We start from the raw sequence: 17,298 nt of genomic DNA, 5'->3' as shown, positions 1-17,298 counted from the left end.
TAGTTGACCTTTGCAAGCATGCACAATAATGTGAGTATAATCCTACAGTATAAACCCTCTTTGGAATATGTGCCTCGATAAGCCACAATGTAGTTACATAGCAGGCAATATGCCAGGCACACATCGTAAATACTTTCATCATAAGGCAGGGAATGGTGATGCTGCAAGTGCTTGTCTTTGAACATCTGTACCTCCTAAAATACAGCACGCATTTTAAGACCAAACAGTTCCTTCCTATGAAGACTACTATTGTAATGAGAGATAAAACTTTAATAATCTCTATCTGACTTTAAGTATTTTGGAGTTTATGTGTGAGTATTGTATTTAAAATGGCTTTACTATTGCTAGTACTCCACATGAAATATAACCAAACAACAACAGACTTATGGTTATTTGTCTTCAGTAGTAATCACAGGTATAAAAGGTCTGTTGTGTGATAAATGCCATTATACTCATTTTGAAAGGAAATTCATCATTATATATATTGTATCCTACTACAGGACACAAACTACAGGAACTTGGGCTGTACTCTATTGGTATTCATTAAATCTAAGATATATAATCAAAATTTGTTGCCCCCCCCCCCCCCCCCCTTCATACCCTGTCTTCCCCAGAATCTCCTTTTCCCACCATTGTGAGGAGAAGCAACTCAGTGTATCTGGCCTTAGACCGCTCCAATTTTGACTGATCCTGCTGCATTGAATGACATTGTGGGTATGCCCTGCAAACATCAACCAGCTCAACAAAAATCTATTTAAAAATTGACTGGTCCTGGTGGAGGAAGCAGAGTCAGTCAGATGCTGCCCTATAGAAGCTATGTCACTTAGCTTCCCGGAGAGAAAAGAGCAGCGGGGGGGAGCAAAAAGAATGTAGTAGTGTTGACTACAATCTAGATTTGTGGTCTGTGATTTAATGCGAGACAATCATTTTGTTTATACAGATATTTACATTTTCTGAAAAACATCAAAGAAATATGCTTGCCTGCCTGTGTGGTTACAGATTCTTGTTGGTCTTTTATGGCACGTCTGGTTATTTTGTCTCAGTTTATGACCTATCTTTCTTATGGTTTTGATAAGGTCATTATCTTAATTTAACGAGCAGCTAGTAAACTGTAGCAGCAGCAGAAAGATGTATGGCATCAATCAATACTTCGTTTAACAAAAGTCTATCACTTTGATATTTTGTGTTATGAAATCCAAGATGATGGTTGTAAGTTGTCTGGAAGAGGACTGGAATATGTGTGTGTATAAATATGCATGGCCCTCAGACATAAATATGTCAAGAAATGGAGCAGTATAGGGCAAGGTATTTTAAACATCCAGGCATTTGTAAAACATTTTCTTTAAACATTTCAGTCAAAATTTCTACATTAAAAATTCTTCGAGCAGTCAACTATTGATGGATGTTCATAAGAAACTATCAGTATGCTGGTCAATCACCTTTTAGTGATCTAATTTTAGCAAGCTGAAATGGTAATATATGTCATTGTTTATTGCATGTCTTTCTGTCGCCATGCCTCTTAATACTGCTTTTTTTTTAATGGGCAGTTTTAGGTATGCAGGTTTTATAAGTTTTCACAGGACCTGCTGATCCTCTAGATCAGCTTTTTTCAACCAGGGTGCATTGAAGTTTCTTCTTGGGGGGTGCCTTGGCCAAATGTAAAAAAAATTGGCTAAAAATTGCATACAGACTGGCGTGTGGATGAAGCGTGCCTATTACACAAAGCCACAAGTTTTTCATTGTGCACCATTACAACCTTGTAGATCAGGGATATGCAATTAGCGGACCTCCAGCTGTTACAAAACTACAAGTCTTATCATACCTCTGCCTCTGGGTTTAATGCTTGTGGCTGTCAGAGTCTTGCTATGCCTCATGGGACTTCTAGTTCTGCAATAGCTGGAGGTCTTCTAGTTGCATATCCCTGTTGTAGATCCTTCCTGCCAATGACATCATCAGTTGATATGGAGGATGTCAGCCGCCTGCACAGCATCCTTGTTTGACCCACCCCTACCTCTCAAAATCAGCGTTGGGGTCACATTAGCTGAGTGATGGAGAAAAACTGGGGGAGTAGAGAAACATTGGAATACTAGTCAACACCAGTTTGCAAAAGCGTATTTGCTTTGGAAGAATAAATCACCTCTAATGCTGGTTGTCCTACTTGTGTGGCTGTTGCTGCATTGTGTAAAACTATTAGAATAGTTTTTACATTTTAGAATGGGGTGCATCGAGATTGTCCATCATTTTTAAAGGGTGCCTCAAGATTGTCCATAATTTTTAAGGGTGTCTTGAGATTGTCCATAATTTTTAAGGATACCTCAAGATTGTCCATAATTTTTAAAGGGTGCCTCGAGATTGTCCATAATTTTTAAGGGTGCCTCGAGATTGTCCATAATTTTTAAACGGTGCCTCGAGATTGTCCATAATTTTTAAGGCTGCCTCGAGATTGTCCATATTTTTTAAAGGGTGCCTGAATATTGTCCATAATTTTTAAGGGTGCCTCGAGATTGTCCATAATTTTTAAAGGGTGCCTCGAGAGTGTCCATAATTTTTAAAGGGTGCCTCAAGAATGTCCATACTTTTTAAAGGGTACCTTCACTGAAAAAAAGTTGAAACACTGCTCTAGATTACTGTACCCATCATAGATATGTGCAGCTTTTTATCATGATGGTGCTAGGAAAGTATTTTTGCTTCCTTGAATTTAAAGCCTCATCTACACAAGCACGTAAAAGAACACTCTTTCAGTACCTGGTGTACACATTTCCTTATTAAGCTGAATGATGCAGTGCAGGTGGGTACTCAATAAAATGTTTTCTTTGTATGGCACTATGTAACACTAACAGCATTGGTCCACATTGATGGTGCAACCTTTTCTCCTGTCAGTAGCATTACAGTGAAGTAAAATCTGCCTTGTTTTTATGACTATCAGCAGCCATTGTTGAGGTGTGTAGCTTTGTGACAATCAAATTGCAGTACTTTGACAGTCTTATATACCCTGCTGTGAACTGCTAGTCTTCAGCAGTTTGAGCATGTACAGATGCAACAACCAGTATGAGTTATCGCTCATCCTTTACCCATTGGAATAGGATAGGTGTATTTCCAATATTCATATAATTCTGATTATCATGGAGTGATAATACCAACAGCCTTCAGCAAGAAGAGAGGCTTAAGAGGTACCAACAGAATCCTAAAATAACCTGTACTTGTAATAACATGTTGCATTCATCTCATTAGAACGCAGCATATATGCTGAAGTGTTGCATAACTTCGGAACTAACATAAATCACTGTTATTTAAAGAAAGATAATCAGTCATCTTGATCTTTGACTCCAACCCTTTCTTTTCTGAGAATGAAAGGGTTAAACCAGGTAACTTGTCCATGATTTTTTTCTAGTAGAGATTAATCTCATTATTGCTGATTACTGTATCTGAGAATGGTTTCTGTCACTACACCATGGATGCACTAAAGTGAGCAGCTGTTTTATCCAGTCTTCCCCCCTATTAGCTAAGGTCATTTTAGGTTGAGAAAAACAATATGTTTGGTCTTGTTCCAAATTTGGACTCTTACCCTGTGTCAAAAACCACTGGAATTTCATAAGCAATCCATGTGGCATGAAAGATTTTTTTTTTCTCCCTTCTGTATTCATCTTTTTGGTCTTTGGTCTATCCCATTTTCAAACTCAAGCTGTCATTCAAAGTGATGAAGAGGGTTTGAGGAGAGTGATAAAGTATGTGGAATACTGAAATCCCTCAAGTAGCAGTACAGACAGCTCCTACGCTACTTTCCCACAGTGCTGTGACAATGCACATCGGTAACTGACCTTTAAAACCGCAGCAGCACACGAGCAAGGAATGGTCAATACCAGCTGCATGCTTTGCTGAAGTGTACTGAAAAGAAAAAACTAAAAGCTTGTGAAATGATTTTACCATTTACCAGGGTACTGTGAGGAAGTCAGGGAATGTCCTTTATTCTGCTATCCTTCTAGATGGAAAACGTTCACTGAGATGTCATTCTGCTTAATGTTTTCATTTTAAATTATTTAAAATGAACTATTATAAGATTAAAGTGGTATTAAACCCAAAAGCAAAGATTTATTATTGTGCAGTTTAAAATTCTTAGCTGTTAAGGCTGTGTTAGTTTCCCTTTTTTTGCCTTTCTTTCTTCTGTTTTCATCTGTTGATCTAGCCAGTAAGTCATTGTTTTTAAGTTGTTTTTCTTTTTCAAATGAAAAAGTTCTCCAGCAGAATGTATCTGTTAGCGTGTAGAGACAAACCATTTATCGCTGGCTGGGGTGCTTACAATAATTAGCTTTCTTGTATTTATGCAAAACCTTTATCTCAAAAGTAAAAAAAAAAATGGCTTGCTGTACCTGCTTATAAAGTATTATGCCGCGTACACATGAGCGGACTTTTCAACCGGACTGATCCGACAGTCTATCCAACGGACTTTCGGCAGACTTCCGACGGACTTTCCAAACAAACGGACTTGCCTACACACGATCACACCAAAGTCCGACGGATTCGTACATGATGGCGTACGACCAGACTAAAATAAGGAAGTTGATAGCCATTAGCCAATAGCTGCCCTAGCGTCGGTTTTCGTCCGTCAGATTAGCATACAGATGTGCGGACTTTTCGACCGGACTCGAGTCCGTTGGAAAGGTTTGATACATGTTCCAAATCTAAAGTCCGTCAGATTTTCGACCGAAAAAGTTTTAAATGCACACTTTAAAAGAGAAGTTCAGGATTTAAAAAAAAACAAAACATTTACACTCACCTAGATGGATGTAGCATCGATTGCCGCCTCTGCAGTGAGAACTGAGTGATCAAACATTGCTGATCACTCAGTTCTCCCCTCCACTTTGAGCAGAGAGCCATGACTGGCAGTCACTGGCTGCTCTGCTCACTGGAGCACTTGGCTGTGGAGGGGGTGGGAGGGGTCGGTTCAGGCTCTCAGCAGATTGCTGAGAGGCTGAGCCAGGTCCCAGTCCTGGCTTCTGGTCAGATCCCAACCATGTGATCAGGATCTTTCTCGAGTCTGGACCGGCTGAGTGATGTCAGCAGACAGGAGGCTCTAGCCCACTGTCAGCTGAAAACAGGTCACAGGGTGCAGAACAAGCTGCACTCCTGTGATCCATAGAAGTATGGCCAAAAAAAGCTATGGCCATACTTCTCCTTTAAAATAGAAATACAGTCAAAGTAACAAGTTAAAATGAATAGTCTATTAAAAGATAAAACAGAAAACAGTTTTTGTCACAATATTTACCTTCAACCCAGAGTTCTCTTCCACAGTACTTCTTTTTGCCACTAGCTGTCCTTGGTGTGCTGAACAGCATCATTCAGCCCATCTCCCCTGAACCCAGGCTGTCTAGGACCTGAACCAGCCTGTGACTGGACAGTGAAATTAGAAGCAGCACAGTGATGAGCTCATCTCTCTGTCACTCTGCTTTCTCCTCCTATTGGCACCTTGTACAGCTTCTTTCTCTCACACCCCAGCCCTGCTGTACGGGGACTGCAAAATGCTGATACCAGGTCAAAGTCGTATACTTACACTGCTTGCATTTACAAAATACATTTAAGGATGCAATAACTATTACAGAGCCACATTCATGTGTCCTTTATGTCTGCCCAGAGTATAACTTTAATATAGACTACACAGTTGTCCAAATTACAAGTACAATGAAATCTATAAATATACCAGTCACAAGGTTTCTTCTCTGTCATGATGCATAACATTGGTAAAGTAAAAATCCAACATGGTTTTAGGAAAGAAAAATAGTGAATTCAGAATGACATCATTTGGTTGTGAGGGTCTCTTCTTACTTTGTATCTTCCCAGAGTACATGGAGCAAGGTCCTCACCTCACGTTCTTGCCCTCAACTGCCTCCTTGAGTTCACTAGTTTCCCATTTGGAAGTAAGAGGGGAGTATATTAATGTAATGATACCTTCTTTGTTCTTCTACAGCCAGAGCATACAAAGTCAGACCCTTGTAATGGTGTACATATAGTGCCAAAATGCTCCTGATGTGACCTAAATATGTATGTAGCCTGTTGGGACTGCATCTGTTAAAACAGTTCTAGAAACAAGAAACAGGCCTGAGTTTTTAGTGCACAGGATAAAGGACTCAAATAGATTACATCTTCAATAATTTGTGTGCTGTTCAATTAAGCCTGATTGTATAGTGATGTGACTCTTACCTGTACTCTGCTTTATTCAGTTTAAAGGAAAAAAGTTTACCAGTTTCTTTACACAATAGCTGTATTACCTCAGCATTCCTGAGTTATCTCTTGCAGCTGCGTGTCTCAATTCTTCTCTGGCTCCATGTCATGGCAATCACTGTACTAAATGTAGCTCAAAATGAATTGGAGCTGTGCATTATGTGGGTTGTCGCCACCTGGTCTGATATTAAAGGTCTGCCTAATAAAGAATATGGAGGATGTGAGGACACTTAGTAGATTGAGCATAAAACTTTGATCACTTTTTTGGCTATCAACCCAGAGAAAATATTTTTACAGACCAAAACAGGCCAATTTTGCTGCAAACAAGCTATGCTATATCTCTAAAACTGGGATGTGTTCATTTCATACCAAAAGAGTTTACTTAAAATTAACTTAATACAGATCATGTTCTGGTTGTGCAAGCTTTTAATGTCAACCTGGGAATACAGAATCATTTTTCTCTTTTTTGGTCCCGGTGTGTAAGGTATCCCTGCTTTTCGCAGCCCTTTTGTACTGGGGTCTTGCTGGGTCCTTGTCCTGGTGGCACATGCGCCATAGTAAAATGTCTTCATCAACTGTGCCTGTGCCATTGCTTTCCATACAGGACATTGTGTGAGGTGCCAATCTTGCAACAACTAAGCATTTGATTGTCATGGCAGAATTACTATTTCTTAGCAGTAGTAACAAGTTTAGGGTGGGGGAACTTGACTGGCCTGCACAGAGTCCGGTCCTCAACCCGATAGAACAGCTTTGGGATGAATTAGCGCGGAGACTGCGAGACAGACCTTCTCGTCCACATCAGTGCCTGACCTCACAAATGCGCTTCTGGAAGAATGGTCAAACATTCCCATAGATACCCTCCTAAACCTTGTGGACAACCTTCCCAGAAGAGTTGAAGCTGTTATAGCTGCAAAGAGTGGGCCAACTCAATATTGAACCCTATGGACTAAGACTGGGATGCCATTAATGTATATGTGCATGTAAAGGCAGGTGTGACAACACTTTTGACAATATAGTGTACTTGCTTAATTTGGGAGCTCAATAAATGCTTTCTCATTGCTGTAACAGATCAGCTTTTTTGATCACAGTAGATACACAGAACTTTTTCTTTTTTGCACAATATATTTTCCGATACAATGCACATGACATTAAGGCATCATTTAAAGAACAACAGGCTTATAGCATCGATACGTAATCTACTTGTTATAAAGAGAGTATAAAGCCCATATGGCTAAATTACAGAAATAAAAAGGGAAGAGTAGTCAGAAAAGAACAATTACCATATAATCAACTAGGGCTGTTCCGATACCAATACTAGTATCGGTATTGGGACCGATACCGAGCATTTGTGTGAGTACTTGTACTTGCACAAATGCTCCCGATGCCTGATCCGATACCTGGTAGTGCGGCGGCGTTGCCGGAAGTCATCAGGCAGAGAGGGCGGAGAGGAGAGCGAGTCAACACTGGCAGCAGTGGAACTAAGGTAAGCTGGCCGGGGCAGGGTGGCAGCGGCATAATCCGACAAAATCGGTGACCGGAGCCGTCACATTCGGTAAAGGAAGTGACATTCCGTATCTCCATCTGAGGTGAAACATCACAACGCTCATCTTGGCACACCCTGCTCTCGGCCGCAGTAAGCCAGCAGCGAACATCTTGTTACACCCAGCCCATATAGTTCGGTCTGGGTGTAACAAGATATCCGCTGCTGACTTACTGCGGTCGAGTGCAAGGTGTGCCAAGATGGGCATCGCAGCATACTACTGTATATGATAAATGACATGAATGATGAGAGGAAAGGAAGGATTTCGCAATGCTATATGCCATATAGCATTGCAAAATCCTTCCTTTCCTCTCATCATTCATGTCATTTATTATGCCAGGCCAGCAATTGCCAATCAATGCTGCATTTCGGTGCCTGCCCATAAGTGCCACCTATCAGTGCCCATAAGTGCCGCCTATCAGGGCCCATAAGTGCCGACTATCAGTGCCCATAAGTGCTATCTATCAGTGCCCATTAGTAATGTCTATAAGTGCCGCCTATCAGGGCCCATTAGTGCCGCCTATCGGTATTGTGCTTTGAAAACTGTCACATGACATAAAAAAAGTTTTGGTAATCGGTATCGGCGAGTACGTGAAAAAAAGTATCTGTACTTGTACTCGGTCCTAAAAAAGTGGTATCAGAAAACAAAAAGTGGTATCGGGACAACCCTATCAACCAATGAATGTGGTGAGTGAGCATTTACAAATATGTCCTGTTATACTATGTAATAGTTCCAAAAGGACATAACAATAAAGACCTCAGTAAACTGCCAATCAGGTATTAGTTAATCTGGTAAACTCCTCGGAGTATCCAAATATGACCTGTGCCTTCCACATTTTATAGAATTTTTAAGTTGTCTCATTGTATAGCCAGTGTTTCCTCCATGTTGTAAAAAAGTGTTTGCTGTGTGTGACCATTCTTTCATTGTGGGGGCATGGGAAGATTTCTAATGTCACGGAATTAAGGATTTTTCAGCAACCAAAAGGTATCTGGTCAAGAATCTCTTATATTTCTGTAGTGAATAGCTAGTGATGTGGAGCAAACAATGAGCTGGGGTTAGTTAGATATTGGTATTGGTGATATGAACTATCAGTTTGTGGACTTTGCACCAAAAGGGGACATCGGGGCATTCCCGGCAAAAATGGAAAAGGGAGCCTTTATCTTGGTTGCAACGCCAATACACATCTGAAGTCTGCGGAAATCATTGTTTCGATTTTGTCGGTGTAGCATAAGATACACAGAACTTGTGTAACAGTAGATACAACTATGAGGTGTACTTTCTTTTGTATAATTCAACTCAACGCCCTTTAGGAAACTGGATGTAGTTTTCCCATCCAATCAAAAGTCCAAACAATCGCAGTTGTACCTGGGGTTATCCAGCTAGTGTGCTGTGCCCCTCCAGGGTGGGGAAACAGCATCTCACCATCACATGGTAGGCTTGATTTGTTTCTTTTGCCACAAATGTAAAGATTATATTCCTGAACCAGAAACTGCTTCTCTCATCTGACCCACCCTTTCTCACAATTAGAGGATAACTGAACCAATCAGAAGATAGGCTGTTGAAATGCCATTTACTCTTAAAGACCTGTTACAATTACAATCCAGGACAAAATTGTTTATTTTTTACTTTTGGCCTTAAAGTGTAACTTTTGATGATACTGGTAAACAGGACAAAAAGAGAAGGTGAATCTCCCAAATGGGGGCACAGACAGCAATAAAAACTGACAGGTGTTCTAATCATTCTCCACTCTATCCAAAACAAAAACAAATTGCCTTTATTGGCATTTTAACTGGGTTTTCTTAGTAAAGCATTACAAAGTGCTATGATGATGTACAAAATAGAGCCAGATAGATTAGATATCAGCATGCCAAAGTAATATCAATGTAAGAATAATTTAGAAACCAATATCCAAAGGTAAATAGCTATAGAAGCCGATCAGGAATCATTGTTTACTGACCTCTATACAGAAAACCAATCTCATCTAATGATATGGGCAAATGCATTTTGCATATTAATCAGTGGCTATTACATAACCGTAATGCAATGCAAAATTACAATTCGGTATGGCACATTGGAAACACTGAGATGCATTGTTTTGCAAATGTATACTTACCGTGGGACAATATTGACAGCCTGGGTCCTAGTATTGAACATGTATCTGTTGGTTGTCCCCTATAGGGTTGTGACTGAGTGATGCCAACATCTATGTTAGCAAACAAAATGTGCAAGTTTCAGCATTACCGTAAGATTGAAACATTTACTTTATTGAGTCACTGCTTTTATTAGAGGAGATTATTTGTGTTTATTTACTTTGTTTTGTAATAAAAAGACGGGAAAACAACTACACTTGGTATGTCTACTTAATCAATAGTTTTGATGCACTGAGATGAACCTTGTTTAAATGTGTTGCATGCAAAGAGAGATTTACTTGTGTTTTTTGTCTCTGCAGACGTCTTGCAGGAAATGACTTGACATACATCCCCAAGGGAGCTTTTGCTGGACTCAGCAGTCTCAAAGTACTGTAAGTAGACTGAGCATTTGGAGTATACAGTATATTTCTGATTGCTATTCTCAGTTATTGTCAGTCTCTAATTACACTACTATAGCTAAAATTGACTGTTTCTCCACAGCTATATATTAAATATACTGTAAATATATTTTATGCTGGTCACAGAGGAGTCCATTTTTGTTAATATTCATTCCGAAGACCAGTGTGTTTTCTACATTTCCATTAAAGTGTTATTAAACCAAAACAATAAAGATAACATCATATAGCACATTTACATGTAAGCTTGTTTGATAATCCACTTTCTTTTATTCAGCACAGGATAATTTTTTTTTAAATTCCCATAAACGCTCCTGTTTTTTGTGGAGGCTCCGAGTGCTGTCTATATTGAGCCACGGCTGCCTGCGCGCTCCATCTAAACAAAACACCAATGTGTCCATTGGACGTATCAGCTTTGCCAAAAAAGGAGCACCAGGAGACTGAGAGTGATCATATCTGAAGCAGTTTAACTCCACAGTTAACCCTTAACATACGCAACGTGCACCATTTACAGCACCTTTAGGAAATGTCTGTGCACTCACTGCCATTCCCAGACAGAATTGTAAGTTGAAAATAGGGTAGCTTTCTTCAATGAGAGAATAAGTTCCTTAATTTCAGGTTAGAGAAGTTAAAGGTACAGCTTAACCATTTTTAAAATAATTTAATGAAAGAAAAGAAAACTGGTGCAAGAAAATAGACAAGTTAATACAAAACGAACCGTTAGTAATAATAAAGGTAGATTTAGACATGCGTCTAAATCTCCCTTTCCTCTGAAACCTGATCTACGATCGAATTGCAACTACTAACAGGTGGTGAGGAAGAGCTGTGATGCCTCCTCACTGCCTGTTTTAACCCCATTTTTGCAGACAAAAATGTTTGTGGCACTTCTCTATTTGCTTGAGTTTGTAGCGTTCAGTGCACATGTCAGGTAAATTGTCCCTTGGGTTCAAAATAAAGCATCACAGCTATGACATGTAAACACCCCCATCCACTGCCTATAGCAGCTTAAGTGGTGGGGTGGTTGGCGGCTGGCAAAACGCGGGTCACCAAATCATTTTTGCTGCCCCACAACTGCATGTCTAAATGAAGCCTAAATTGCTCTCTTATCCATGCTCTCAGGCCCTAAAGCCTCAGAGAAGCAAGGCCTCTTACACTTCATATCATCAGCGAGGCAGATTATCCCCTTTTTTCTGGAAAAGAGATGTTACTCCCCCGTTGTCTCTATGGGTTTCTACTGTGAATAACATCATGCGCATGGAGGAAATGCTGGTGCTCCATAATGCCTCTTTTTACAAGTTTAAAGTATTATGGTACAGTATATTTGGATCCACTTCTCTTCCTCTAATGCCCTTGCAGGAATGCTCTCAACTCCTGAGGGTGCAACAATAGCCCTCTCTTAGCTCAGACCTACCACAGTACAGTTATGTAGCACAACTTTGATGACATTCACCTCCTTCGTTTACACTTCTACCGTACTTGTTGTTACTCATGTGATACCTCTCTTGACCAGATGGGCCTCTGGCCCCTCATTTCTCTCCTCTCATCCCAGCTTCCCCTTTTTCTTCTTTCTTTTCCCCTTTCCCCCCTCATTCCTCCTTTTTATTTTCCTTCCTCTGTTTTTCTCCTATACAATTATTGCTTGAACACACTATATTCCAGGCTATGTTTGGATCACCCATTATTGTGGACCAAACAATGGAAATGGATTTGTTTTCTGATACGCATATATCCACTATTTTGTTTACGTACTGCCTATACAACTAATTTGATTATGCTGTTTATACTAAGCCTGGTCCCTTTTAAATGGCACAATGTTTAGTTGTTCCTTCCTGACCTATACATGTCATGCTGCGGGTGATAGCCATTTTGCTGACTTTTTGTACCCTTGTTGTTGTGTCTTATCCTCGTTATAATATGTGAAACAATAAAAACATTTTCACCTCTAAATGAAGCCTAAAATAAACAGGCTTAAAAGTTTTGGTTTCATGCAAAGTTCAATTAATTTGCAAAGTTAGTTCAATACCTTCTCTCATAAATGACTCCTAGCAATCATGATTTCATGGTTTTGATGGTGAATGACTGTTGCAGCTGCCAGTTGCAGCCTTCTTTTCCACCTAATGAGGGTGTTTACAGAATCAACATAACCAAAGGGTCTGAGGTGTGTGATAAAGGGGTGTCATAAAAGTGTTTTATGACATCCCATGGCACAATGACATTTCTTCTAACTACAGCAATAGTTCCAGATGACAGGGTTTTGCAATCTGACAATCAATATGTTATTAACCAGTTCCGGACCGCCCACCGCATATATACTGCGGCAGGGTGGTCCGGCTGTGCAAAATCACGTACAGGTACGTGATTTTGTGCAGGAGGTTTTGGGCGTGCACGTGGCCGCTATCCAATCACAGCGGGAGCGACGCTTTTAAAAAAGTCCCTAAATCTATCCCCTATTTTGTAGACGCTATAACTTTTGTGCAAACCAATCAATATACGCTTATTGGGATTTTTTCACAAAAAATATGTAGCAGAATAGATATTGGCCTAAATTTATGAAGAAAATAGATTTTTTACATTTTTTTATTGGGACTGTTTTATAGCAGAAAGTAAAAAATATTGTTTTTTATTTAAAACTGTCGGTCTTTTTTTGTTTATAGCGCAAAAAATAAAAAGTGCAGAGGCAATCAAATACCACCAAAAGAAAGCTCTATTTGTGGGAGAAAAAAGGACTTAAATTTAATTTGGGTACAACGTCGCACGACCGCGCAATTGTCAGTTAAAGCGATGCAGGGCCGTATCGAAAAAAAATGGCCTGGTCAGGAAGTGGGTAAAACCTTTCCGGAGCTGAAGTGGTTAAGCAAAATCTAATTACAATTTGATAGGCACCAAATATGTTATAGCCCTAATGCACATCCAGTTAGGAGGTTTATTCAGAACTCCAGGAATTGCAGCACTTTTAAAAATATGCTGGTTTATAAGGTGTGAAGTCCAAGTGTATGTATGGACTTATCTCTTTTATGGTCTATTTATATTTTTACTGTGTGCTGTCACTATACTCCTGGTTTTCTGACAAGAGAGATATGCTTTGCTACACAGCAGTCACTCTGCCCATTCACAGAATACTTTGTAACACAAAACTTTCCTTGGTTGGGCAAGAGTAGAGGAGGGATAGGCAAGTCCAGCATCGGAGCTCTAAAAGTGTAGGGTTAGTTGTACTCCTAGCGCTCAGTAAAAATGTAAATAGTAAAAAAAGAGATCATTTTATGAGGTGGCATTCACATTGTTGAGTGTGACCCCCTATGAGTGAGCAGATTTTAAAGTGCTTAAATTCTTGGAATTTCACTTTAATGTGTAAAGCTTGCTGGCAAATGTGCCTCCTTTACAAATTATGGAAATTAAATAGGTTTTACACAAGGGCTTTCTTAGAAGTCTTTTGAGACTTTGCACATTTCGTGCGCAGTAATGTTTATGATGCTAATTTGACACTAAAGTGTCAATGTGTATTCAAGCTGGTCTGCTGCCCACAAGAGACTTAAAGTGATTGTAAAGGAAAAAATGTTATTTAAAAAAAAAAAAACAACAAGCATGTTATACTTACCTGATCTGTGCAGTGATTTTGCACAGAGCAGCCCCAATCCTCCTCTTCTCAGGGTCCCCTGTTGGCGCTCTGGGCCCCTCCCACTTGCCGAGTGCTCCCATAGCAAGCCACTTGCTGTAGGGGTACTCATGCCTGCTGACTCCCGAGCCGGCTCTCTGGGTCCATAAGACACAGAGAGCACAGCTCAGCCCCGCCCCCTGCCCCCGCCTCACTGGCTGTGATTAACAGCAGCAGGAGCCAATGGCTCCTGCTGCTGCATATCAGCCAAACAGGAGGGAGAGACCCGCGATAGCTCGGGTCTCGTGCACATCACTTGATCGAGATCGGGCTCAAGTAAGTATTAAGCCGCGTACACGCGGTCAGATTTTCCGACAGGAAATGTTCGATGTGAGCTTGTTGCCCGACCGTGTGTATGCTCCATTGAACATTTGCTGTCGGAATTTCCGCGCACAAATGTTTGAGAGCAGGTTCTCAAATTTTCCGACAACAAAACTTGTTGTCTGCAAGCACAAAAGTTCACGCATGCTTGGAATCAAGCAGAAGGAGCCGCACTGGCTATTGAACTTCTTTTTTCTTAGCTCGTCGTACGTCTTGTATGTCACCACTTCCTCACGTTTGGAATTTTTGCCCAACATTTGTGTGACCGTGTGTATGCAAGACAAGTTTGAGCCAACATCCTTCGGAAAAAAATCCACGGTTTTGTTGTCGGAAAATCCAATTGTGTGTACAGGGCATTAGGGGGGCTGAGGGGGGAGGTGCACACTGAAGGTTTTTTACCTTTATGCATAGAATGCCCCTTCAGCCTTTACAACCACTTTAAGACATAAATCCTAACATTTTTGTTCCTTTTTCTGAAAATAGTTTATAATGACGTATGCATCCTCACCTTTCCTGTCCTGGTGACTTTACGGTTAGTCATGGGAAATCTGCTAATGGTGATATATTACCAAAAGGTGATATAGACAAAGTCTTTTAGATGTTTCTGACAATCCTATGGAGCATGAAGGCAGTTGCTTTCGTTAATGTACTTCTCCAAAAAAACTTTTATTTTGTATTGGATTAGTGGAGAAGAGAACCTTCGTTAATTTTCTCATTTGCTTTCTGTGTCTTCATTGTGGAGGTTTGCTGTCACTTTCTGTTTATTTGACGGATGTCAAAGAGCAGGAAATGAGGGGTAAACAGGGGCACAAGAAGCGATAGAAAGAACATTTCTAACAGCAAGAAAGGTTAAGAAACTCCTTAAAGGTTTAATTGCTTTTTAAGTCCCTGTGAAAGAGATATTCCCTTGCTTCTTGTCCACATGACAGAGATGTCAGACAGAACTGGAAGAAAAGAGAAATCTCCTCTGTGGTGAAAGACAATATTACAAATATGACATTAAGTCATGTTCTGGACTGGGCACTGAGAGTACTGGTATGCAGATCTAAGAATACCAAATTTAACAGAGAATTGTTCCGGGCTGTAACCTCAGACATATTAACATTAGTGTAAATAAATCATACAATAACACCGGGACACTGACTGTGAAACTGCTATTATGCAGCATCTACTGCCACAGTCTTAAGAATATTTTCCTTTGAAAATGCAGCTGAGTAAATATGTCTATATGGTGTGTTGTCTTTGCCATTGTGCTTCTGGCATCAGCTTCTAAACACAACTTCTAAACAGGTGAGTGCCTGCCGACCTACAGGAACATGCATGTTAATGCACCCTCCTATAGTTTATCTTTAGCTCCCGGGACCTTACAGAGAGTTCATAGACTGATGTTTAAACAATTAAAGCTAAGACTGATCCTATTGTTAGCTTATTGTGCTGGTCTAAATATCATGGTTTGGATAATGTACATGAAGAAAGCCACAAAGACTTCTCTCTGCATTATTGTATAGTAATTAAAGTAAAAAAAAAAAACTTTTTTTTTTCTTTATTTTACAGGATGTTACAGAATAACCAGTTAAAACAGGTCCCAAGTGATGCATTTCATAATCTCCGTAGTCTCCAGTCTCTGTAAGTATGTTTCATCGTTTGTGAAATGGATAACGATTAAAATACTTCTCATCCTTTCTGCTTTATGTTCTCCAATTTCCTTATCACTGTCATAGAGAGAGAGATTCTAAAATAAAAGTGTGTATGAAATACCTTATTAGACAAGCAAATCAAATGTCAAAGTCACAAAAAATTATTTTCATGTAAACTTTGCAAGATCGTGAACATGTGTACTAAAAACGAAAATTTTATAGTTTCTCTTTAAAGCAGCTTTGTCACTGTAATGAAACAATCAAACCTGGAGACACTCATAGATACTTGCAGCATATGCAATGTCCCTGCTATTGAATTTAAATATCCGGCTGTTCTGACAAGGGAAGTTCCAGCACTCGAAGTAGAATTCAACTTATTTTTACATTACCACTTTCAGATCAAGCACATAAACTTTTCCCAGCAGCTCTGGGCATTACAGGCTGCCTGCAGGAAAATACAGGAGAGGGCAGATATGGGGAAGACTGGTCACTCTACATAAGGAGAGGGAGCAGTCTTCACTACAAGAAGTTCCTGCACAGAGGCAAAGTGTAGGAGTTGTTTCATATTGGTTTACTGCAGAGGTTTGTATAAAATACACCAAAGATGCCCAATTCAAATTAGAATATATTTGGTGCATATATTTAGGCAATATTTGTTTAGGCTGAACTTTGCCTCTCAGTAGAAACTTTTGAGTCCTTAGAGTGAATTGCAGATGCCAAAAGTATTTTCAAGAAGTTTGTGTTTTAGAAATCTGGTGTGGTGTTCAGTTTAACCGCTTGCTATCCAGTATGTATATATATATATATATATATATATATATATATACATATACAGTATATATAATCCTGGTGGTATTTCTCTCAGCCAGGGATTGACTTTACTGTAAAAGTGATCAGGGCAGCTCTACAGCCACCTGATCACCTTTTCAGTGCTGCGGAGCCCTCCTCTCTCTTCTGTAGCCACCAGGCACCACTGTAAGTGGTTAGGTCGGCTGCCCACAAAGGAAACGGAGGAACATTAATTCCCCCATCTCCTCTGTGATGAATGAAGCCACAAGGATTTTGTTTGCCTTTTAGTGCAGAGGAGGGATCAGGGGTCTAATAGAGTGCCTGTCACTGTCCAAAGCTATCACAAGGCGTCTTGTTTACCCCCTGTGATAGCAACAAAGTTAAATGAATTTTTTTTTTTAAATGTAAAAAAAAAAACTAAATAAAATAAATAGAAAAAATTTAAAGCACTCCAGTGCTCACCTGCAAATGTAAGTGTGCACTGGTACGCATATGTAAACATTGATTGCACCACACATGTGAGGTATTGCTCCAAACATAAGAGGGAGAGTAATAATTATATCACCATAGCTCACATTTAACTCTAAATTGATAAGC

The 17,298-nt window shown here is 39.9% G+C and overlaps 1 protein-coding gene across 1 annotated transcript in view; it reads left to right on the top strand.

The window, feature by feature from the left end:
• LGR5 (leucine rich repeat containing G protein-coupled receptor 5) overlaps positions 1 to 17,298 on the top strand; it is a 223,604-nt gene that overhangs the window by 115,233 nt on the left and 91,073 nt on the right. Inside the window, exons 3-4 of the mRNA XM_073620041.1 lie at positions 10,207 to 10,278; positions 15,830 to 15,901. Coding sequence (XP_073476142.1) covers positions 10,207 to 10,278; positions 15,830 to 15,901 — 144 coding nt within the window. The remainder of the gene's footprint in view (positions 1 to 10,206; positions 10,279 to 15,829; positions 15,902 to 17,298) is intronic.

The sequence above is a fragment of the Aquarana catesbeiana genome, linkage group LG03, assembly GCF_042186555.1.
Source record: "Aquarana catesbeiana isolate 2022-GZ linkage group LG03, ASM4218655v1, whole genome shotgun sequence".
Classification (NCBI taxonomy): domain Eukaryota; kingdom Metazoa; phylum Chordata; class Amphibia; order Anura; family Ranidae; genus Aquarana; species Aquarana catesbeiana.
The sequence above is the reverse complement of the archived record's forward strand: the minus strand, read 5'-3'. Positions and strand labels throughout refer to the sequence as shown.